This window comes from Periophthalmus magnuspinnatus, chromosome 2, assembly GCF_009829125.3.
Source record: "Periophthalmus magnuspinnatus isolate fPerMag1 chromosome 2, fPerMag1.2.pri, whole genome shotgun sequence".
In the NCBI taxonomy this organism is placed as follows: domain Eukaryota; kingdom Metazoa; phylum Chordata; class Actinopteri; order Gobiiformes; family Gobiidae; genus Periophthalmus; species Periophthalmus magnuspinnatus.
Window position 1 is genome coordinate 3,646,925 of NC_047127.1, and position 23,551 is coordinate 3,670,475.

Genomic DNA, 23,551 nt, shown 5'->3' on the forward strand with positions numbered 1-23,551 from the left:
AAAACCACCAGTATGTTTTTTTTATTTATTTTATTTATTTATTTATTTAGAAAAGGGACAGTGCATATTAATGAACATAAGATACATATGTAAATATGCCAGATTTTAGCCACAGGCTAGTTTCCATCTGTTGTCCCTGGACAGGTTGATGGTCACATTTAACATAAAATACCACATACACAAAATACAGTCAAATACAGAAAAAGGACAGAAGCCAAGTCAAAAACATCAACTCAGGAGGGTTACTACAACTTTTAAAGTGCTGTGTGTATTGCACAAGTCCTAAAGTGCTGTGTTTATTGCACGAGTTCTAAAGTGCTAAGTGTATTGCACGAGTTCTAAAGTGCTAAGTGTATTGCACGAGTTCTAAAGTGCTAAGTGTATTGCACGAGTTCTAAAGTGCTAAGTGTATTGCACGAGTTCTAAAGTGCTAGGTGTATTGCACAAGTTCTAAAGTGCAAAGTGTATTGCACATAACCTAAAGTGCAAGGTGTATTGTACAAGTCCTATAAGTCGAGTATTTTATGTAAAGCTAAAACTGAGTAACTATGAATTGTGTTCACATGTTTGTGTTGATCTAAGCCACTCCTTTAAATACCTTTTAAATGTAGTAAAAGTGGGAAGTTATTATATACTGAGCCTATATACTACAAATACTAAATCCTTGAGCAGATCACGGAGCGAGAGCTGAAGCCTGGAGGAGCCAACATCCCAGTGACCGAGAAGAACAAGAAAGAATACATCGAGCGTATGGTGAAGTGGAGGATCGAGAGGGGCGTGGTCCAGCAAACGGAGAGCCTCGTCCGGGGATTTTTTGAGGTAACTTTGTCCTAATATTAAAACTATCTCATTCTTTATTTGACACAGCTTATAACTGAAATATTGTTCTGTTTCCCAGGTGGTAGATGCCCGGCTGGTGTCTGTGTTTGACGCCAGAGAGCTGGAGTTGGTGATCGCTGGCACGGCTGAGATCGACCTGTCGGATTGGAGGAACAACACGGAGTACAGAGGAGGTAGGAATAACGAAGGAAATAATGATTACTGAATAGTTAAAGATCCTACATTACACAAAATGGACTCTTGTTATAATAAACAGCCGTCCAAAGTCATTACACTTTCCCCAACGCGTTCCTAGCATCGTAATTATTCACCACAATCAGTTTATAAGTGCGTTATTCAACTTTCAGAAGCCAGAGCGGAGTTTTGCCATCGCTCTACTGCTAACAACAACTAGCATGCTATTGCTAACAGAGCGCCAGCATTACTTCCTGGTTCGCAGATGATAAAAATGCATTATAATTAGACACAAACAGAGCACAATGGTCTTTTTTTGACACTAAGAGCTGCTTTTACAATGTGTCTGTACTGGGGCAAGCTAAATGTTGCTTTAATACATGAAAAAATCTATTTATTCTCCCAATTTGACGATTATTTTTTCAACTTTTACCATTCAAACGATAGAATATTTAAGGTCCTATATTACACAAAACATACTGAGTTGTGTTTTGTTTCATTCACACATGTTTGAGTAACACTTTATTATTAGTTTGTAACATCTCCAAAGCTCAAAACACTCTGTTCCACCTTGTGATGTCATGAAGTGGTAGTTTTCAAGTTAACAGCTCCTTTTACCTTTAGTTCAGTCGAGATTGGCACTTATTCCAAGGCTGAAATTATCCAAATGATCCTAGAAATGAAGATGTATGGCGTTTAAAAACACAGTGGAGCACTTCCTGTATTGCCACATGATGACATCACAAGGTGGAACAGAGTGTTTTCAGTTTGAGAGAAGAACTCAGCCTAAATATTCAGGGTTTGTGTGGGTTTGTGAAGAAAAAGCATTAAAACGTAGATCAGAACATAGCGTAATATGGGTCATTTAAATCACTACTAGAAAACCAAAATAATTAGCGCTTTTAGATATATTTGTTATTAATTCCTCCCTAGGTTACCACGACCACCACATTGTAATCCGTTGGTTCTGGGCGGCGGTGGAGCGGTTCAACAATGAGCAGAGACTACGACTGCTGCAGGTCAGGCCTCTGTAGATTTGATATGCGCCTCTGTGCTGTTGTTTTCGGCCATTTTGTTTTAAACTTTCTGCTGGTTTCAGTTCGTGACGGGGACCTCCAGTATTCCCTACGAAGGGTTTGCAGCGCTAAGAGGCAGCAACGGACCTCGGAGGTTCTGTGTGGAGAAGTGGGGCAAAGTCACAGCCCTGCCCAGGTAACTGCTCCAACTCCTAGAACTAATGGCAATAGTAGAACGTTTGGCCGCTAACTTAAAGCGGACCTATTCTGCAAAATCGACTTTTCTGAGCTTTTAACCATGTCATAGTTGTTTCCTCTCTTTTAATAGTATTGTGTTGAGCTTTTTTTTTAGCGCAAACTTGGTAAATTTGCATCTTTTCTATCAGAAATTTGTGCCGCCTTCAGTGGCGTCTGCAGTTTCAAGTACTATGTGACATTACACAAGACTGTCCCGATTACAGCCAGGTGTTTCTGATCACAAACACCTGGAATTTTTTAACATGTGGATACCTGTTAGACCAGTCAGACTGCTCCACGTATATATGCAGACCACGCCCCTTATTTCCCATCAGTCTTTTCTTTAGTCGTCCAGGTACTTCCAGGTTTAGCAAGTGTATTTGAAATGTGGTTGTGGGCGGAGTTTATAAAGGCTTTGGTCCCATTTTAAAGATTGTCACTTAAATAATCATCGCTCATACTGGTGTGGGGTCCTTGGGCAAGACGCTGCGGTCAATCTCCATGGAAATGCAGTGCACATTTTCGGCCGCATTCGTCGGGCACGTGAAATGGGACAGCCCTTGTCACGCCGGAAGTTACGTAAACCCTTAAATGCACTGTTCGAACGGCGCATTTAAGGGCACTTTGGCGAATTGGGACCAAACAGGATGCGTCAGATATCCATATTTTGTTTTCCACACTGAACATTTTCTGCTTTGTTTATTTGTCTCCAGGGCTCACACTTGTTTCAACCGCCTGGACCTGCCACCTTACCCGTCGTTTTCAATGCTTTACGAGAAGATGCTCACGGCTGTTGAAGAAACCAGCACTTTTGGTCTAGAGTGACACGAATTTATTACAGGGCTGAGTGGAATTTCAAATACTGAACTATCGCACTGGACTCCACTTTATATATTCTTGTGTTAACTTATTTCGGATGCACCATTGCTTTTAAAAACATTTTAAAAACTCCTACAGCAAATCAGGACGACGGACCTACGATGCTTTTTTGGGACCAACGCCGTTTTAAATATTCGGAAGGAACATATTTATCTGGACTTAGTAACATGAAGAAGCAACCACTGCCTCCTCTGCTGTTGAGCTTTGGAACTGCAGAACTCGAACGAGGCCGATTTGGACCTCGTTTTTAGCTTCACTAGTGCTTTCGTTGTATTACAGCACCTCCTACAGGCCTGTTGTGGTAACTGCATTTCCTATTTACAGTGTGGGATTACCGTCGGGGGTAACTTTTCAAACTTTGTGGAGTTTTTCAGTGAATGGCTGACTTGATAAATTCAAGTTTTGGTATTGTTGTTATGGTATTTTCATCAAAAATATCAAAACTTCATAAATAGCTTTTCTAAATGTGGTTGAGAAGTGAACATGGAATTAAAGTGAACATTTGTAGTCACACTTTTGGCAAAATTTAACTTGAAGAACAAATGATTATATGAAGCAGTTGTGTATGAAGTATAAGGCATTTCGAGTAGTTGTAGTCGCAGTTGTTTTTGAAATTACTGATCCATATTTGCAGGGATATGTCGAAGAACATAAACTCAGAGATGCAAAACAGACTGAAATCAAATGAAACTGTAAGATTTAAGCTACTTCTTGACCTTCTATAGCGACGGGTCACCTCAGATTATAGAGTACATTTATTTGTTTGCTGTTAATTATAAGGCACTTGCATCTCTAAAGCTACACGCCTTTATTATTATATATTTATTTTCAACCTACATTTGTTTTTCCGATGTCAGTTATGCAGAGTAAAGTCATAAATATTCTAATAGATTTTTATCTTCATCGTGTCACCATGTTAATTCACTTTAGTTAAACATTAACCACAAAACAAAATTAACTATTATGTTGTTTATTAAAGGGCCCGTATTACGCTCTATGTTTTAATGTTGTTTCTTCATCACAAACAGACCTGGAGTTGTGTTTTCTTTCATTCATTCACACAAACAAATCTGCATGTTTACGCTGAGTTCTTCTTTTAAACTGAAAACACTCTGTTCCACCTTGTGATGTCATCATGTGGCAATGCAGGAAGTGCTCCACTGTGCTTTTAAACTCCATTCACCTTCATTTCTAGAATCATTTGGACTTGGATTTCAGTCCTGGAATTGCCGATCTCTACTGAACAAAAGCTAAAAGGTAAATTGTTAACTTGAAAACGACCTCTTCATGACATCACAAGGTGGAACGGAGCATTTTGAGCTTTGGAGATGTAGGCAGATTAATAATAAACACATGTGAATGAAACAAAACACAACTCCAGGTCTGTTTTTGATGCGGAAACAACATTATAACACGGCTTGAAGCTCACGAGAGTCAAGTTTGCGTGATATAGGACCTTTAAGCACATCACATCTATGACACACTAGTGACACATGGATCTTTGTTTGTTAGTCACAGCCCTGCACACAGAATGTAAACATAAATGTAAAATAAACGTAGTTATAAATGCCATATAGTGATCACAAGTTTATTTATTGGTAGATTTTATTGTCTTAAGTCACAGGCCTATTAAAAGCATCAGGTTGAGTCACCATTGAACGCATATTTATGACACATGGTTATATTTACACGTTTTAACCATAGACTGTATATATAAATGGACGTAGCTAACCTGCTAGCCGCCGCGTTCCAAATAGTAATCAACTCTGGCTCAAATTCACTTTACATTGAAAAACTTTTGCGCCTCTCTGTCTCTGCTGCTGTCAGACTCATCATTTTGGTCTTAAATGTTCGTATTAACCCTCTACATAATCCTGGGCTTTTTATTTTGCTGTTGTGTCTGTAAATCAAGATATGAACATTAATAACAGACAAATCAGGCGCCTTCATACCCCGAGGTCACTCCTGCTAGCGTTAGCAACAGGTTTGATTGACAGCGTTGCTAAGCGCCGGGCGGGAAGGGGCGTTACCTTCAACAGCCTCGCTCCAGATTGGCTCTTCGGTTGCTATGATACTCTTTGGGAATTCTAAACACAGAACCCGGCTCCAAATTGGCCGCGATGAGCCGCTTTGACTGGAGCCGAACGCCGTGGGTGACGTCGCGCTCGCTCAGTCCACTTCTTTACACAGTCTATGGTTTTAATCTGTGGAACTTTAAAGAAACATATTTGCGTTCACATTTTCACAGTATTGCACTGCCCTTTTGTCAAACAGAATGTACCAAAGTTCTTTAGGCCAGACTGCCACCATCTGTAACTAACTCACTGTTGTGTCTGCACTTTTAGTAAAATATCACCTCTGGCAAATGTTCATGATGTCGTCTTTTTTTTTTTCTTTTTACATGATAAACTAGCTTAGAAACTTTATTTAACCTAGCTCTTTCTTGCTAGTGTAATGGAGATTAAAAGGTATTGGATATAGCTATATATATTAAAAAAAAATTGAACAACTTGATAAGTATTGTCAAAGAGCTTTCATAAAATACCATCAATGTCATTATGGTTTCACTGTTTTTTGTTTTTTTAATCAGGTGCCATATCCCATCAACCATTCACGTGCCAGTCCCGCCCACTGAGAGGAGAGAGCCAATCAAACAGCCAGCATCTCCTCAGCTGGTGTGATTGACAGGTGAGGCAAGTGAACAGTGTATATATATTGTATCTCACACCTAAGCAGTCAAAAGTTTGGACAAACCCTCTCATTCAAAGTTTTTTTTTTTCTTTATTTTTACTACTTTACATCAAATATATGAAGTAAGACATATGGAGGAATGTATCCACCCTTTGCTTAGTCGAGAAATATTTAGTAGTGTCATTTAACTTTTCATTTTTACTACATTGTTCCATATATCTTATTTTATATATTTGATGTCTTTCTATATGTATATAAAAAGTAGAAAGTAGTAAAAATAAAGACAAAAAAACAAACACTGAAAGAGAAGGTGTGTCCAAACCTTTGGTAGTGTAAATTACAAATCAGTTCAAACTATTGGTAGTGATTATGTTCCCCTCAAAATCAAGTTTTCTTGATGAGTTTTGCGGTGTAGAAGGCTCATTTTTCTCTGGGGTACGCTTACGTAAGGACCCATTGTTTATGTCACTCTTCTGTGCTGTTCTTCTACAGACATAAATAAACATAAGTCAACATATACAGAAAATAAAGGATTTTACTAAAACAAAACCACCGTACTCATCTCCAGTCTCCATGTTCTTGTCGTCTCTTGGGACACTGTGAAATGTAACAAATATAATTATGTAAATGTGTAATAATGAATACTTTACTCACACTACCAGTCCAGAGTTTGGACACACCCTCTCATTCAATGTTTTTTGTCTTTATTTTACTTTCTACATTTTCTATACAAACAGAAGACATCAAATATATGAAGCAAGATATGGAACTATGTAGGAAAGATAATATACAAATGTAATACATTGCTGAAGGGAAGATAACAGTTGTGTTCTGGTCATTATGGTTAATGGCACATGTCTTATCTGTAGCTCCTTTCATCTCAGGAATATGTGACCCACACACTGGGAGGGTTGGAAAACACTGATGCAATCACACATCGTTCGACTTTGCTTTAAATTTCTTATGTGTAACCCCCACCTCTAGTACAAAACACTGACACAGTCTCACCCTGTTAGACTCTGCATTACACACTGCTGACGACACTACTCACTAGACTCCGCTTCAGACTCTTTGAATTTTGCTGGACACTGCCTTCAAGCCGACTGTATTACTGTAACCGACAGTAAAAATCTACTGAACGATCCCCGTGCCTCTGCGCCTGTTCTTCATGCAACAGAACAGAAACCGACAGTGGCTACCATAGACTGTGTGTATAAATGGACATATCTAACCTGCTAGAGGCCATGCTCCAGCTCCATCGACTCTGGCTACAATTCACTTTACATTAGAAAACTATTACCCTATTGTGTCTGTAAATCAAGAATTGACAGATCAGCTGCCTTCTTTCCCTGAGGTTGCTCCCGTTAGCATTAGCAACAGGTTTGATTGACAGCGTTGCAAAGCATTGGCCCCTACCAGACCAGTGGTCACTATGATACTCACGGCCGGAATTCCACATATGGAACTCGGCTCCAAATTATCCGCTATAACTCAAAGTCTCGATGACGTCGCACTCACTTAGTCCACTTTTTTTATACAGTAGGATTTGAATACAAACTATAAAACAGTATTTTTTTTCTGTATAACCTCATATATCTTACTTCATGTATTTGATGTCTTCTGTGTGTATAAAATGCAGGCAGTAGTAAAAAATAAATAAATTAATTAAATGAGAGGATGTGTTCAAACTTCAAACTGGAAACTCCAGGGCTGAAAGTATCGAAATGATTCTAGTGAAGGTGTATGGAGTTTAAAAACAGTGGAGCTTTCCTGTATTACCACATGATGACATCACAAGATGGAACAGAGTGTTTTCAGTTTGAGCTGTGGTTTTCTACAGATTAAAACTGCTAAAGACAACACCACAGATAAACTCAGACAACGCAGATGAACTACACATCAGTGAAGAGGAACACAGACGGTAATCCTTGTAACCCAGATGGACTTTAGCACGGCCAAGTTCAGAGCGGTTACACTGGGTTTATGCACTCTTTTTGATGCATGAGTCACATTGTCTTGAATGAAAGTATTAAGTCCTGGTTCAGCCCTGGTTTAGTTCATGTCTAGTCCTGGTTTAGTCCTGGTTTAGTCCTGGTTTGGTGGTTTTGCAACCACACAGTTCCACTCAGGATAAAGTATCTTAACTTTAGCTAACCTAGCTCTTTCTTGCTAGCTTTATGCACTCTTTTTGGTTCATGTATAAAATTATCTTGAATGAGATGAAATTATAACTGTTAAATAAGTTTTATGTTTTTAAATTATTATTTTATACAACATTTATTTATTCAATTGTGTAAAAAAAAAACAATATAAAAAGTTGAACATACAAATTTGACAACCAAAAGAAGTTATAAAACTATTTGCAAAAGCTAGTATATAAAAAAAGAAAAATTATATCCAAAAAAAACACCAAAGTTATGACTCTGAGTATTGTCAAAGATCTGTCATAAAATACCATCATTGCCATTATGGTTTCACTGTTTTTGTTTTTATTTTTTTATCAGGTGCCATTTCCAATCATTCATGTGCCAGTCCCGCCCATTGAGAGGAGAGAGCCAATCAGACAGCGAGCCTCTGCTCTGCTAGCATGACTGACAGGTGAGGCAAATAAACAGTTATTTAACTTTTTTCTTTACTACATAATTCCATATATCTTACTTTATATATTTGATGTCTTTCTGTATGTATATAAAAAGTAGAAAGTAGTAAAAATAAAGGAAAAAAACTGAACACTGAATGAGAAGGTGTGTCCAAACCTTTGGTAGTGTAAATTACAAATCAGTTTAAACTATTGGTAGTGATTATGTTCTCCTCCCAAGTTTCAAAAATGAAGTTTTCTTGATACGTTTGACTCTGTAGAAGGCTTTTTCATTGGGGTACGCTTATGTAAGGACCCATTGTTTGTCACTCTTCAGTGGTGTTCTTCTACAGAAACAAGTAAGGGTAAGTCAACATATATGTAAAGTAAATGATTTGACTAAAACAAAACCACCGTACTCATCTCCAGTCTCCATGTTCTTGTCATCTCTCGGGACACTGTGAAATGTAACAAATATAAATATGTAAATGTGTAATTATGAATACTTTAAACTTTTGACTGGTTGTGTAATCCAACCTCTGTCTGGACAAAGCTTTAGTACTTACCTCTTCTTCTGCTGTTTGTTCTTGATGATCAGTGCAACAAAAACACCACCACATACACAGACCAGAACAACAAACAAGACTGAGATCCCTGAAAGAGAACACAAACACTCTGAGGACATGTCACCACACACAGACACAAGAGTTGAACTAAACTTACCAACACACACGTCACTTAATACTTGGGAATGCAGATATTCAACAGCTCCTTCTACCTTTAGTTCAGTAGAGACTGGAACTTCTAGGTCTGAAAGCATCGAAATGATTCTAGTGAAGGTGTGTGGAGTTTAAAAACACAGTGGAGCACTTCTGTAATACCACATTATGACATCACAAGGTGGAATAGAGTGTTTTCAGTTTGAAAGAAGTTAAATATGCAGAGTTTGTGTTAAACGTGTGAATGAAACAAACACAACTCCAGTTCTGTTTGTGATGAGGAAACAACATTATAATGTAGATCAGAAAACGGTGTAATGTGGGACCTTTAATATTCTTGTTTCTGGTCTGAACTCGTCTGAAACGACTCTCTCACCTGGGACAGTTATATTGACGTGATTCTTCTCATATGGAGTCGTGACGGAGCAGTGAAACTGTTCTGTTTGTGTGGAGTGGGACAGTCTGGCTGTGGAGACCACTGTCACTGTTCCATTGGAATTTGTAACGGAGCTGCTGTTTGTCCAGTGTCTGTGTTTGGAACGTAAGGAGATGTTAGGAGCAGGACGTCCAGTGGCAGAGCAGGACACCTCATGCTCTCCTGTGGAATGGGATCTCGTCACATTCAAGATGGGCCCGTGTAGCTCTGCAGAGGAAAAAATACATTTTAGTGATTTGATGTTTGAAGGTTCGGAACCAGACCTTTTTCTTTCTTTTTTGAACCAACAAGAATCAACACAGAAGCAGAGCAGGTGACACGAGTGAGAGCTGTGTGCACAAAAAAACATTTATATAGATTCTGCATAATTCCAAAAGGGTAAACACTCTCCTCCTCTCAGTTTGAACCATTTGAAACACATCTGAGCCTTGGTCATGTCTCTGTCATTAGTTTGTAGTTAAAATGTTAAAATATTAAGGGAGCCAGTCTTTTGAACGATTCTTTGACATGAACAGATCCAAAAGATTCAGATCCCATAAAAGAGCTGAAAGTCCCATCTCTGTTTAGTATGAAATGGTTCTCATCTGGTGTTTGGTCCAGTAAAAAGAACACAATGGCTTATATTACTCCACGCTGCTGTAAATGACTGAAGTTAGTTCTTACCGTACGTCTGAAGGTGGATTTGTCCTGCGTACGCCACATCAGAGGAGGTGATGAACAGACATTTGTATGAGCCCACGTCCTCTGCTGAGACACTCTGGACGACCAAAGTGCAGTCCTGGACCTCTGCTCCTCTGATACTGAGCCTCCTGGAGAATTTGGAGTTGCGTTTGCTGTGCCGAGACTTGACACAGGAGCCCACAATGACCTCCCCTTCAGGGAGAATCTTTATCCACAGGACCTGCAGGACGTCAGGGGAGTGTTGGAGAGGACACGGGATTTGTGCCTCCTCTCCTGCCTTTACTACCAAGTCCACATGGACTTTCACTTCTGTCTTTAAACCTGCAAAACAAACTAGACTGTAGACTAGATGGAGAAATATGGCAACCTCTTCAGCTTCACTGCTCTTCTGTTTGCATAAAAATCACCTCAAAAGTTTGGACACACTATGTCATTCAATGTTTTTTTTTGTTTGTTTTGTTTGTTTTTTTTTTAACTACTATCTACACTTAAGATTCATGCAGAAGATAACAGGCCATTGCAAAGGTCTTTCAAACTTTTGGACTTCTCCAGCCAGTTAATATTTATATCGGCCATTATCAGGACCTTATAATGTTACAGTTTAGAAAACATCATGAACAGAACATGAAGAGCATTTTGGGAGCTTAAGGGGCATGATAAAAACCAGCAATATCCAATTTGTTTATCAGGATCATTTACATAACTAACAGACACGGATATTCAAAACATTTAGGCTTTGAGCAGAATAAAAGGCCCACAGACAGGTGATCTTTGACATAAATGGAAACACCACCTCTAGATTACCTGGCAACGTAAAAACTTTATTATTTTCAATATTGATTTCCTTATCACTTACTTTATTTGAGAGGTTTCAGAAAATATATATATTAAATATACATATATAAATAAATGTTGTTTTTTACCTTCTAGAAAACCAGCAGACATGAAAATAATAAATAGGGCGGACGTCTTGTGTTTAAAGGGCAGGACTCTGATCACGTGTCTCTGCATAGATCTAATACACCACATTAACATTCATAATTATAAAGGTAGATGTAGTTTTTACCTTCTAGAAAAACAGCAGACATTAAAATAAATAAGCCGGACGACCAAACGCGTAGATCCATGTTTGCGCCGTTTTAAGAATAAGCGCGGTCAACTTGAACAGAGCACGTCACGTCCGCGTGGGTGAAAGTGAAAGTAAAATACACGAGCAGTTTGTGATTATATTACGGTCTATGAGAAAAATCCTTTCTGGACAGGAGTTTTTTTTTTTGTTTTTTGTTTTTTGTAAACCCACTAAGTGAGCACTAATCCAACTCGAAACAGCTCTAAGCAGAAAAACACTATTCAGATATTTGAACAGATCCACGAGGCAGGTCACAAAAGAACCACCAGAGGGCGCCATGAACAAACGCTCCAGATTTCCATTTTGTTTTCATTTGTAGGTCTAATTCTAATTTTAATAATTAATTCTAATTTTAATAAATAAATGGTTTAAATCTATTCTTCTCAGATAATGGCAAATAGTTGTAAATTGTTAAATGTACAATCTTCACTACTACTCTTTAATAACTTTTTTTTTCTCCGTTTTGCATAACTAAAAAATAAATAACACAGTGTACAGCAGATAGACAAATGTATTCAGAGTAAACATTTGTCTACGTGCATTTTCTTTCCCTGCAGCATAACACTGGATTCACACAGAGTTAATGTCAGAAATAAACACGTTTACTTTACACTTAAGCAACAGGTTCTTGTTCTTAGCAGAAATTAAATAAATGCATGAATAAATACTTAAACTTGTGTGATATTTAGGTTGGACTACAGCAGGGCTTGGAGAGAGATCAAGTTTTTCATAACTGCTGTTTAGAGCTGCCTCGAGTTGGACTAGTGGCCACTCACTGGTACTACAACAAAAAACTTCCTCCTGTCAGGATTTTTCTGATGGAGGGAAATATAATCACAAACTGTTCGTGTTCAGCTGTCAGTGCACCTACAGGTCGAATATTGTGGCGAATTTTATGAAGTTAAAACTGTCGCTTGCTTATTCTTGCTAGCATTTTGCACTCTTTTTGGTTCATAAATCAAATTATCTTGAATGAAATTAAATTGGAACAGTTAAATGAGTTTTATGTTTATATTATAATTTTGTACAACACAATTTATTTAATCAACAGTATGTAAAAACAATATAAAAATTTGAACACACAAATTTGACAACCAAATCAAGTGATAAACCTATTTGCAAAAGCTGGTATAATAAATGGAATAATTTGATTAAACAACAACAAAAAAACACCAAAGTTCTGAGTTTGGGTATTGTCAAAGATCTTTACTAAAATATCGTCATTATGGTTTCATTGTTGTGATCCAACTCGAGGCAGCTCTAAGCAGAAATACACTATTCAGATATTTGAATAGATCCACGAGGCAGGTCACAAAAAAAACACATGAACAAACACTTAAACGTTCTGGCTTCTCATTTTGTGTTTTCAATTGTAGATCTGATTCATGGATCCATTAAAATCAAATTATCTAATTCCCCCCCCCCCCCCACACACAATGTAGAGCAGGTACACATAAAGCGATTTCACCATATACATTTGTTAAAGTGCATTTTTTTTCCCTGTTACAAACACGCGATTTACACAGTTAATGCTAGAAATAAAGACGTCCACTTTACAGTTCAGCAACACGTTCTTGTTCTCATCAGTCAAACCCAAACAACATCCAGAACGTCCTGTATTTAAAAGTCATTAAAGTTAAGTTAAAGTAGATTCACTTACTAAAATAAATAGAATATATTATAAGGAGCTTAAAATAAAGTGCTTGTTTTTTATGTGGATTTTATGTGTGATTGTAGAGATTTCATATTATATCCATTTCACTTGTTGGTAGACGCCGTGGATGTAGATAGTTTAACCTGAAAAACACAATAGTTTTAATAATTTACATATTTAAATAAAAAAACTAAACTAAACACGTGCTTACCTTTTTAACAGAAGAAAAATCAACACAACAATAGAGAGAACAGGGAGAATAACCAGACAAACGATGAGAATGATGTAAGATCTCCTTCCATCTAGAGGACAGAAAAGACACAGTCAGTGTGACTCAGGACGAAACTTGTTGACTTCCTGTAAACTCCCCTCATCTGTCAAACTGTCAAAAAAAGTTGTTTACCAACAGCCTATTAACTTTCTCCAAATGAACAACTCCTTTGATATTTTCCATTCAGGTTTTAGACCCCACCACAGCACTGAGACTGCTCTTATCAAGGTGACAAATGACATCCGCCAGAACACTGATGCAGGCAAAGTCTCAGTCTTGATCCTGTTAGATCTGAGTGTTTCCTTTGACACTGTGGATCATGGGATCCTCCTACAGAGACTAGAGGACTGGGTGAGCATCTCTGGCATGGCACTAAACTGGTTAAAGTCCCTATCTAGAAAACAGGGAGAACTTTGTTGAAATTGGAAAATGTGTCTCAGATAAAATGTCCCTGAGCTGTGGGGTGCCCCAGGGTTCAATCCTGGGACCCCTGTTGTTCAATATGCGGTCACATCAAATCAATAACATCTGCAGCTTTTTACCATCTAAAAAGCATTGCAAAAATCAAAGGTAAACTGTCAAAACCAAACTTGGAGAGACTTATCCTGCATTTGTGTCCAGTAGGTTAGACGACTGTAACGTCCTGCTCACTGGCCTCTCCAAATGAGCCTTAACACACCTGCAGTACATTCAGAACACTGCTGCTCAGGTCCTGACTAGAACCAGGAAGTACTTCACACACGTGTCCTGTGGCTCAGGTCTCTGGCTCCTGTGGCTCAGAGAATAGACTTTAAAGCAGCTCAGTGTGAACAAGTCTCTCCATGTGTTATAACCCAAAGGAACTAAACATATTTAAGATAGGACACAGGAAACAAGGATAAGGGTTCAAACAGGTGTTTATTTTTATATGGCTGCGGATTTTGTCAAAAGTGAAAGACAGGTGGAAAAAAAACCTTACTAAACCCTGTGTCCAACCAAAATAAAAGTAACAAAGAAAAGGGACCACGGTGAGCCGGCCAACGTAAAATAAGGACGATGCACTGCACAGGCCAACCCTATACAGAGCAGTACGAGCTGCCAGCGCACTGCTGTTTCTACCCTACCAAAAAACACAAACCATAAACTTTCCCTACAGAAAATAAACAACTAAACTAAACGCCAAGAACTGGAACAAACTGGAACAAACCTAACACCATGGACTAGAGCCACATGAACCATCTCACACTCTGAGGACTAAACAGGACTAAACCAGGGGAATCAGTGTTTGACATTTCTGCAGCTAAAACTTGGAATAGTCTTCTTGAAGATGTGAGTCAGGCCTCTACTTTGACAATGTTTAAATCCAGGCTCCAAACAGTTCTGTTTATCTGTGCATGTGACTTAAAGGGTTTTATTCTACACTCTTATTCTGTAAAGCACACTGAATTACTTTGTGTACGAACTGTGCTATACAAATAAACTTGCCCTGCCGTGGTCACGGCTACCAGTACCTTGTCGACTGGGGGGGTATGAGCCAGAGGAGCACTCATGGATCTCGTGCTCTCATCCTTTTGGTCACAGTAACATTACCAATCAGTGTCTTAGTTTTTCTTATGAATATTGTGTGTTTATTTTTGCTTGTTCAAAGCTAAAGCTTTAACTCAAAAAACATGAACATGGTAAAAAATTACCCCTCAAATAATATGTGAAGTACTTTTTACTTTTCAATCCAGTTAAAAAATGTGATGGAGTAGAAAGTACAGATGCTGCGGTCAAATGTAGTGCAGTAGAAAGTACCTACTTTAAAATATACTTGAGTAAAGTAAAGACAATTTTCTGTAAGTACAGTACTTTACTTGTTTTACTTTGTTCCACCACTGCTAAAAACTGGCCGCACTAGAACTGAAATGGGGAAAAAAGCTTTTGGCTGTTTTACTTCCTGTGATAGAAATTTAAGTATAGTCATGTTGTGTATTTAAAAAGCATTCGATCTGTGTCAGTCTGCCAGACCCAGACGAGACATTAACATGTGTGAAGCTCTGTCTCCATCCCACAAGAAACTCGCTGTTGTTCTACCTGTCTAAGTGTAAAAGTTCATTATCATATGGGTGTGAAACAAAAGTCACTCTGCTTTGAAATGTATGTAGCATTGTCATTCTGGTATAAAATAGTCAGAGCTCAGATGCTCAGGGTGGCTGGTGGGTGGTTGGGTGGTTGGTTGAGACTTGGACTTAGGGGAGAGGGGAACTGGGGGAGAGGCCGGGCGGCTAGCAGTCTGGGGCCAGGGCAGGCCTGGGCCCTGTCCCGTCTGTATCTGCTGTAACAAACAATAAACCTTTTTTCCTGTATTGAAAAACTCACCGAGCTTCGTAAATGGATTACTTTTCATCTAGAACTGTAATTTTTCAACACTTCCCACAAATGGAACACGCTGCTCTCATTGGCCTCTCCCTCTATGAATAAAGATAATGAAAATGAAAAATATACACGTACCATTCTTTGTGATGTTCTTAATTCTTGTATATGTAATGCTCTGTTTGCGTTCTCCTCTTGTTCCAGGATTGATGAGACAGTGAACATCTCCGCTCCAGTCCGGATACAGCTGCAGAGTCAGGTTCCTGCTGCTGGTGAGTGACTGGTCATCATTGGTCAGTACTAACGTTTGGGATTTCGCTACAACAGTTACATCTTGTGAATATTCCCACTGGATTTTGGGAGCTGGTTTACCAGTGGCAGAGCAGCTAAATACCACGTGTGAATCTTTGTTTTCAGATTCACCACTGAGCTCATGCACCTGCGTTTTGACGTCAGATACACCTAAAAAAGTAAGAACAGTTTTACTTCAAATCTGTTCAGATTGTTGTAAAATGTAACATGTCAGACATTTTGTACCTTGCACTTTAAGACAAGTTTGGTGCAGTTTGGAGCCGCTGGGATAGGCGTTAAATAAGCACACGTAGCAGCTTTCGTCCGCCCACGTCAGATTCGCCACAGTTATAGACGAGGAGCGGAGAGACGCCTGTGTGAACAGGATTTTGCCCTTGTACGGGTTGTTCACCTGCTCCCCAAAACGCTTACTGTAGGTCGCCAAATTCTCTATAGAGTTGTCTGCATAGAGCCGCTGCCACGTGACTTGGAGTACATCTGTTGGGTGAAAATGTTTTTGTTTGTAATTCTCCTTCACCTGTCTGTACTTTAAACCCAAGGAGCGAAAATACCTTTAAGATCATCCAGTTTACACGTGTAGTGCGCCTCCCCGCCGTAGTCAGCCGATGTGTTTCCATGACCAATAATCTGTGAAGCTGAGGCTGGATATAAACAGCTGCACGTCAGGTGTATCATTAGAAAAGGGATGACGGAGTATTTATTGTAAGTAGGTAAAAAACACAAACATTACTTTCGTTGTCAGGACAAAAATAAATTGCGATAAAATGAAAATATATATTTTTTAAATTAAAAAGAAATGACAACATTCATATGATATGAAACCATTGAAATACAAAGTGTATCATGTGGAATATATATTTGTCCTGTTATAGAATCTATAGACTCACCTTTAAAAGCCAGGTACATTGTGATCAGCAGTGAGAACCACATCCCTCTGTAAGGCTCCGGCTGTGTGTTTGCCTCTTTCTCTTTGCCACTTTAAATAAGGCTTACCAAAAGAGAAAGTGAAAGCAGGGGAATTCTGATAACTCAGCTGACTGTATATCAGCTGTATTTCAGTAAACAAAGATGAGATAAGAGAACCTTTATTTGTGTAAGTACAAAAATAGCAGGATAAAAAGATGCATTCAAAAATCAATATCCATGTCTTATCCATGTCTATTTAAATGGCGTAAATCAGCATATCCATTCAACAAGAATATCAAAATATAGGTCTGCTTTGCCTCAGACCAGAGCCACTCATTAATCACATGTGTGTCACAGTCCTAACGTTGTTTAAACCTCTTCCCCAAACAAGATCATCAGTTCCCAATCATTTTATACAATAGAATCAATACCTGGGAATTGACTAACCTCATGAAGGAAAGTACCAAGATGACTCTAGGGTAATTAACTCTGGAACAGTTCCAAAGAAATTAACACAAGCAGGGACTGTCTGCAGGTTTCACATGTTAAAGTCCCCCTGAATATTTAGACGACATATTAAAATACCAGTGTTACACAGTTGATTTGAAATTCTGGTAAAAGTTATAAGGACATTTCCTTTATTATTTTTACATGCAACAAAAACAAGGTTAGATCCTGTTTTGTAGCAGGAACAAACAAGAAGCTGGTAAGTACCTGAATCTAGTTTGTTTATTATTTATTATATTTGTCACTTTCACTTTTGATTTCAGCTCAGTTATCCATAGTTCATTAGTATTTCATTGTATTATAACACAACATGATTCTTGTGTGTGATTGTTAAATTAGTGTAAAAATTATTAACTCTTAGAAATGGAGACTGCATATTTGTTATATATATCTATATATCAATTATCATGCAAAAGCAACACAGAACTGAAGTACAGTGCCCCCTTGTGGCCAAACAGGTGAAATACAGAGTGTCCATAAAGTCTCTTTGCAATTTTAAACTTTAATTACAATTGACTTAATTAACGTATTTAATTGATAAGTCATATTAAATAGTTTTGTTCTGTTGAACTCAGTGATTATAAAAGCTTTTAATCACGTGGCAATCGAATTATTGCTCCAAATGTCTCCCTTGACCTTATGACTGAATATGTGACATCACAACTGCACGACCTTCAACCACCCAGCATTTTCCAGCAGATAGTGCCACCACACTGGGGTCTGTATGTTTATGAGTTCATCAAATCAAACATTTCCGTTGGATGTGAAGTGATGGACCAGTTCTGTGGCCACCACTTTGATCAAATATCACATTTCTGGATTTCTTTCTATGGGGCTGTGTTAAATATATTGTGTATCAGACAAAGGTACAGGACATTACTGAACTAAAGAAAAAGATACAGATACAATTGAAGTATTGATGAGGCTCTGCTACAGCGAACATGGCAAGAAATCCAGTCCCTGATGTGCTTTGTGTGACTAATGGTGCCCATATAAAGGTGGATTAAACCACTGAAACGACTGAATACAACAGAACAAGTCTGATGAACATATCTGATCAACTGCCTTTGTCATAAATATTTTAATTTGTAAAGTCTTTATGGACACCCTGTATATTAATTTACTTATCATGCAAACGCAACATGACAGAAGTGAAGTACAGTGCCCCCCTGTGGCCAAACAGGTGAGATGCATTTGGAAATCACTCCCCCAAGCATCTTTATCATTTAGCCATTATTTAAGTTGACAGTTGAATAAAGCCCACTCTTGGTCTGGATAAAAGTGCCGTAGGGTTCTATTGGCTCCTCAGTCTAAAAACACAAATGTACATAGATATCAGCACAATCACATTCATAATAATAATAATAATACAGTAATTCTATATTTTAACATTACCACGTTGTACACAGCTGGATGTGACTCCACTTGCTGCCTGCTAAACCAATAACAACAGTACAAACAGTGAAAGGAGGAATAGCTGTGAACATGTGTTGAACTGAAGTCAGGAAATGAGACCTGCCTGAGCTAAACCACTGCACCACTTAATACAGGTCTATATATGTAAAATAAGACAGGTTCTATTTGAAAGTATAACACAAATGACATGTACGAGACCATTGTCTTGTAGAAAGTTGATGTCTTACCTGTGAAGCTTCTTTTTAACAAAGATTACAAGTACAAGAGATCCTGCGATGATTGTGGTACCAAATAATGCAATGAGCCAAAGTGGTGGACTGTTTACATTTTTATCAGTTTCAGCTAAAAAAAAAGTTTATATTAGTGATGAAAAAAACTTAAAATGTCAGATGTTGGTTTATAGTCTTGTACCTTCTTGAACAGTGACATTGAGGTGAAGTTCTAACATGTACTCCTCTTTTGTACACTGGCAGTAGTACACTCCACTGTCTGCTGGTGTTAAGTCCATCAGGCGGAGGAACACGGTTTGGTTTTGTATCATTAATGAAAACCTGGAGTCACATTCAGTTTCATTCTTCCATCCAGGTACATAACTTAATTTGTACATCTCTCCATTTTCTTCTTTTTTAATATGGCAGTGTACAACTGTGATGATGTTCTCTGTATCACTGGTGCAGAGTGGAGTCATGTCGACTTCTGTCCCAATGAGCTTTTTCAAAAACACTGTAACATTAGAAATAATTAGATAACAGGTAGATATCCAACATATTAATAAAAATCTGTTGGTTTACCTTGTGAGTTGTTGAAACACAGGGTTTGTTGTAGAAACAGTAGAAAACACAAAATGTCTCTGCACAGGTCCATTGCGCTCGCTCTGTGTTTGACGGGACTAGAACAGAAACTCACACACTGAGAATAGGAAGTGTCACTGTAGGTGTTTCATTAAAGGTTTGTAGGTGTTTTGTCTTCTCGAGAGCAGTGTTAAAGAGGCACACAATTTCTCACAATATCAAACGGTTTAATATTTATGTTTTACATATTTAAATATTTTGTACAAAGATAGATTTTATATTGGCCAATATCTAAATGACCTTGTCTTGCAAAAGTTTTAGAAAAGTTATAGTAGTACAAGTTACAATTTATTTAAATAAATTCTCATTCATTTCATTTTGAAGTCTTATCAGTCGAGTTTCAGAAAAGGACAAAGTACTGTCACTGCAACCACAAAGATTTAAATGACATTTTCACAGCTCTTGATGATAAACAAGATTATGCAGCTCTGTTTTATTGATTTAACTAAAGATTTTGATTCAGTAGATCATAAAATCCTACATATAACTGTGTCCAAAATGATCTTTCAAACAGAACCTAGGAAGTAGTAGCCAAAGGGTTTAAATGTAATTTAACCAAGTAATATACCAAGTAATTCAAGGTGCTTTGCAGAATAAAAAAACATTAAAATTGCAGTACAAACAAATCAAAACATACATAATAAACAAATAATAATCATAAAATGAGCATTAAAAGAGAAGAGGCAGAATAAAAACCTTTCAGTCATGTGCACAGATAAACAGAACCATTTGGAGCCTGGATTTAAGGGAGATGTTCTTTGGTGCTGGTCCATGGAGAGACTTGTTCACACAGAGCTGCTTTAAAGTCTCTGAGCCACAGGAGCCAGAGACCTGAGCCACAGGACACATGTGTGAAGTACTTCCTGGTTCTAGTCCTGACCCGAGCAGCAGTGTTCTGGATGTCCTGTTCTGTCTTGAGGCTCATTTGGAGAGGCCAGTGAGCAGGACGTTACAGTCGTCTAAACTACTGGACACAAACGCAGGGACAAGTCTCTCTAAGTCTGGTTTTGACAGTTTACATTTGATTTTGCAATGTTTTTAGTGGTAAAAAGCTGCAAATGTTATTGATTTGATGTGGCTGTTATAGTTCAAGTCTGAGTCCCTAGAATACATAAATATATGGATCGACTGCCTGAATCGTTCACTTGCTTATTGGACTTTTATGCAGGATTTTTTAATACAAGATCTGGCCCCACTAGAAAAAAGTTTGGTTGTTTTGCTTCCTAAAAATGTAATGCCCTGGTTCCCTAAAACTCCAGGGCCCGGGACAACAGACCCCTTTGTCCCTGTATTAAAATATAGAGACAAGACAAGTTTATTGTTCATTTTAATTCCTCAAAAATGATAATCAAAATTAATACTTTTCTCACAAATATATAAAAGTCACATGCATTAAAAACTGTTATTTCTATTATTTTGATAGTTATTGACTGTAGTTGGTTGAGAATCACACATCATGTTCACGTATGTTCTCATATGGTATTTCATCATAGATTTGTTGAAAGCCTGAAACTTCTGTTAACTCCTCGACCCTGACTGTGTGATAGAGGTCATCTGTGGGCTCCTGAAGGGCTGCATATGTGTCCATTTCATGTTGGTCGTTTTCCTCTCCTTTCTTTAAAACACCAACACCAGTTATTTAGACAAAATATTATGTTCACTCTTATTACTACAGATACATTTATCTCCACATACCCATATCGTCATTGGAGGTTCAGTCTGTTCCCTGTAAAAGAAAAGAAGATATTTCACATGTGATTGACATCGTCCTGAATAGTGTGTTATTGGCATTAGGTGGTGGCCCAGAGAGCGTCTGTCTGCTTTCTTTCATCCATCCATCCATTTTCATCCGCTTATCTGGGGCCGGGTCGCGGGGGCAGCAGTCTAAGCAGGGACTCCCAGACTTCCCTCACCCCGGACACGTCCTCCAGCTCCTCCGGTGGGACCCCAAGGCGTTCCCAGGCCAGCCGAGAGACATAGTCCCTCCAGCGTGTCCTGGGTCTTCCCCGGGGCCTCCTCCCGGTGGGACATGCCCAGAACACCTCCCTAGGGAGGCATCCTGAGCAGATGCCCGAGCCACCTCAGCTGGCTCCTCTCGACGTGTAGGAGCAGTGGCTCTACTCCGAGCTCCTCCTGTGTGACCGAGCTCCTCACCCTATCCCTAAGGGTGCGCCCGGCCACCCTGCGGAGGAAACCCATTTCAGCCACCTGCTTTCTTTCATGAAGACATAGATCTCCATCGAGGGAGGACACATAATTCAACATATAAAAACACAGTCTAAAAACACAAATGTACATAGATATCAGCACAATCACATTCACAATAATAAGACAGTAATTCTATATTTTTACATTACCACGTTATACACAGCTGGATGTGACTCCACTTGCTGCCTGCTAAACCAATAACAACAGTACAAACAGTGAAAGGAGGAATAGCTGTGAACTTGTGTTGAACTGAAGTCAGGAAATGAGACCTGCCTGAGCTAAACCACTGCACCACTTAGTACAGGTCTATATATGTAAAATAAGACAGGTTCTATTTAAAAGTATAACACAAATGACATGTACGAGACTGTTGTGTTGTAGAAAGTTGATGTCTTACCTGTGAAGCTTCTTTTTAACAAAGATTACAAGGACAAGAGATCCTGCGATGATTGTGGTACCAAATAATGCAATGAGCCAAAGAGGTGGACTGTTTACATTTTTATCAGTTTCAGCTAAAATAAAAGTTTATATTAGTGATGAATGAAACTTAAAATGTCAGATGTAGGTTTATAGTCTTGTACCTTCTTGAACAGTGACATTGAGGTGAAGTTCTAACATGTACTCCTCTTTTGTACACTGGCAGTAGTACACTCCACTGTCTGCTGGTGTTAAGTCCATCAGGCGGAGGAACATGGTTTTGTTTTGTGTCATTAATGAAAACCTGGAGTCACATTCACTTTCATTCTTCCATCCAGGTAGATAGCTTAATTTACACATCTCTCCATTTTCTTCTTTTTTAATATGGCAGTGTACAACTGTGATGATGTTCTCTGTTTCATTGGTGCAGAGTGGAGACATGTCGACTTCTGTCCCAATGAGCTTTTCCAAAAACACTGTAACATTAGAAATAATTAGATAACAGGTAGATATCCAACATATTAATAAAAATCTGTTGGTTTACCTTGTGAGTTGTTGAAACACAGGGTTTGTTGTAGAAACAGTAGAAAACACAAAATGTCTCTGCACAGGTCCATTGCGCTCGCTCTGTGTTTGACGGGACTAGAACAGAAACTCACACACTGAGAATAGGAAGTGTCACTGTAGGTGTTTCATTAAAGGTTTGTAGGTGTTTGTCTTCTCGAGAGCAGTGTTAAAGAGGCACACAATTTCTCACAATATCAAACGGTTTAATATTTATGTTTTACATATTTAAATATTTTGTACAAAGATAGATTTTATATTGGCCAATATCTAAATGACCTTGTCTTGCAAAAGTTTTAGAAAAGTTACAGTAGTACAAGTTACAATTTATTTAAATAAATTCTCATTCATTTCATTTTGAAGTCTTATCAGTCGAGTTTCAGAAAAGGGCAAAGTACTGTCACTGCAACCACAAAGATTTAAATGACATTTTCACAGCTCTTGATGATAAACAAGATTGTGTAGCTCTGTTTTATTGATTTAACTAAAGATTTTGATTCAGTAGATCATAAAATCCTACATATAACTGTGTCCAAAATTATCTTTCAAACAGAACCTAGGAAGTAGTAGCCAAAGGGTTTAAATGTAATTTAACCAAGTAATATACCAAGTAATTCAAGGTGCTTTGCAGAATAAAAAAACATTAAAATTGCAGTACAAACAAATCAAACATACATAATAAACAAATAATAATCATAAAATGAGCATTAAAAGAGAAGAGGCAGAATAAA

At 38.2% G+C, this 23,551-nt stretch overlaps 2 protein-coding genes and 1 long non-coding RNA gene across 3 annotated transcripts in view; 1 reads left to right on the forward strand and 2 right to left on the reverse strand.

The window, feature by feature from the left end:
* hecw2b (HECT, C2 and WW domain containing E3 ubiquitin protein ligase 2b) overlaps window positions 1-5,516 on the forward strand; it is a 51,728-nt gene extending 46,212 nt beyond the window's left edge. Inside the window, exons 28-32 of the mRNA XM_033981806.2 lie at window positions 673-819; window positions 899-1,013; window positions 1,948-2,033; window positions 2,114-2,226; window positions 2,981-5,516. Of these exons, the coding sequence (XP_033837697.1) occupies window positions 673-819; window positions 899-1,013; window positions 1,948-2,033; window positions 2,114-2,226; window positions 2,981-3,092 (573 nt within the window). The 3' untranslated portion in view covers window positions 3,093-5,516. The remainder of the gene's footprint in view (window positions 1-672; window positions 820-898; window positions 1,014-1,947; window positions 2,034-2,113; window positions 2,227-2,980) is intronic.
* Window positions 5,517-6,168: 652 nt separating this feature from the next.
* On the reverse strand, window positions 6,169-16,906 carry LOC117384516 (uncharacterized). Its single transcript, XM_033981807.2, has 12 exons — window positions 16,839-16,906; window positions 16,503-16,592; window positions 16,177-16,428; window positions 15,778-16,101; window positions 13,246-13,336; window positions 11,318-11,391; window positions 10,234-10,572; window positions 9,511-9,777; window positions 9,139-9,225; window positions 8,982-9,069; window positions 6,396-6,434; window positions 6,169-6,323 (listed from the first exon to the last, which is right to left on the reverse strand). The coding sequence occupies exons 1-12, from the start codon at window positions 16,879-16,881 to the stop codon at window positions 6,182-6,184; spliced, it is 1,836 nt and encodes a 611-aa protein (XP_033837698.2). The 5' UTR covers window positions 16,882-16,906; the 3' UTR covers window positions 6,169-6,181.
* Window positions 16,907-18,531: 1,625 nt separating this feature from the next.
* Window positions 18,532-19,096, reverse strand: LOC129456775 (uncharacterized). The gene is made up of 3 exons (XR_008648934.1): window positions 19,008-19,096; window positions 18,760-18,796; window positions 18,532-18,674 (listed from the first exon to the last, which is right to left on the reverse strand). It is a non-coding gene; the product is annotated as an uncharacterized LOC129456775 (long non-coding RNA).
* Between the last annotated feature and the right edge of the window lie 4,455 nt (window positions 19,097-23,551).

Coding starts and splice junctions, on each gene's coding strand:
- LOC117384516 (XM_033981807.2), bottom strand. CDS start 16,881: ATGTGGTTCTCACTGCTGATCACAATGTACCTGGCTTTTAAAG. Junction 11,392..13,245: donor ATTTTTCTTCTGTTAAAAAG/GTAAGCACGTGT, acceptor CGCTTATTCTTA/AAACGGCGCAAACATGGATC. Junction 9,226..9,510: donor CGTCAATATAACTGTCCCAG/GTGAGAGAGTCG, acceptor CGATGCTTTCAG/ACCTAGAAGTTCCAGTCTCT.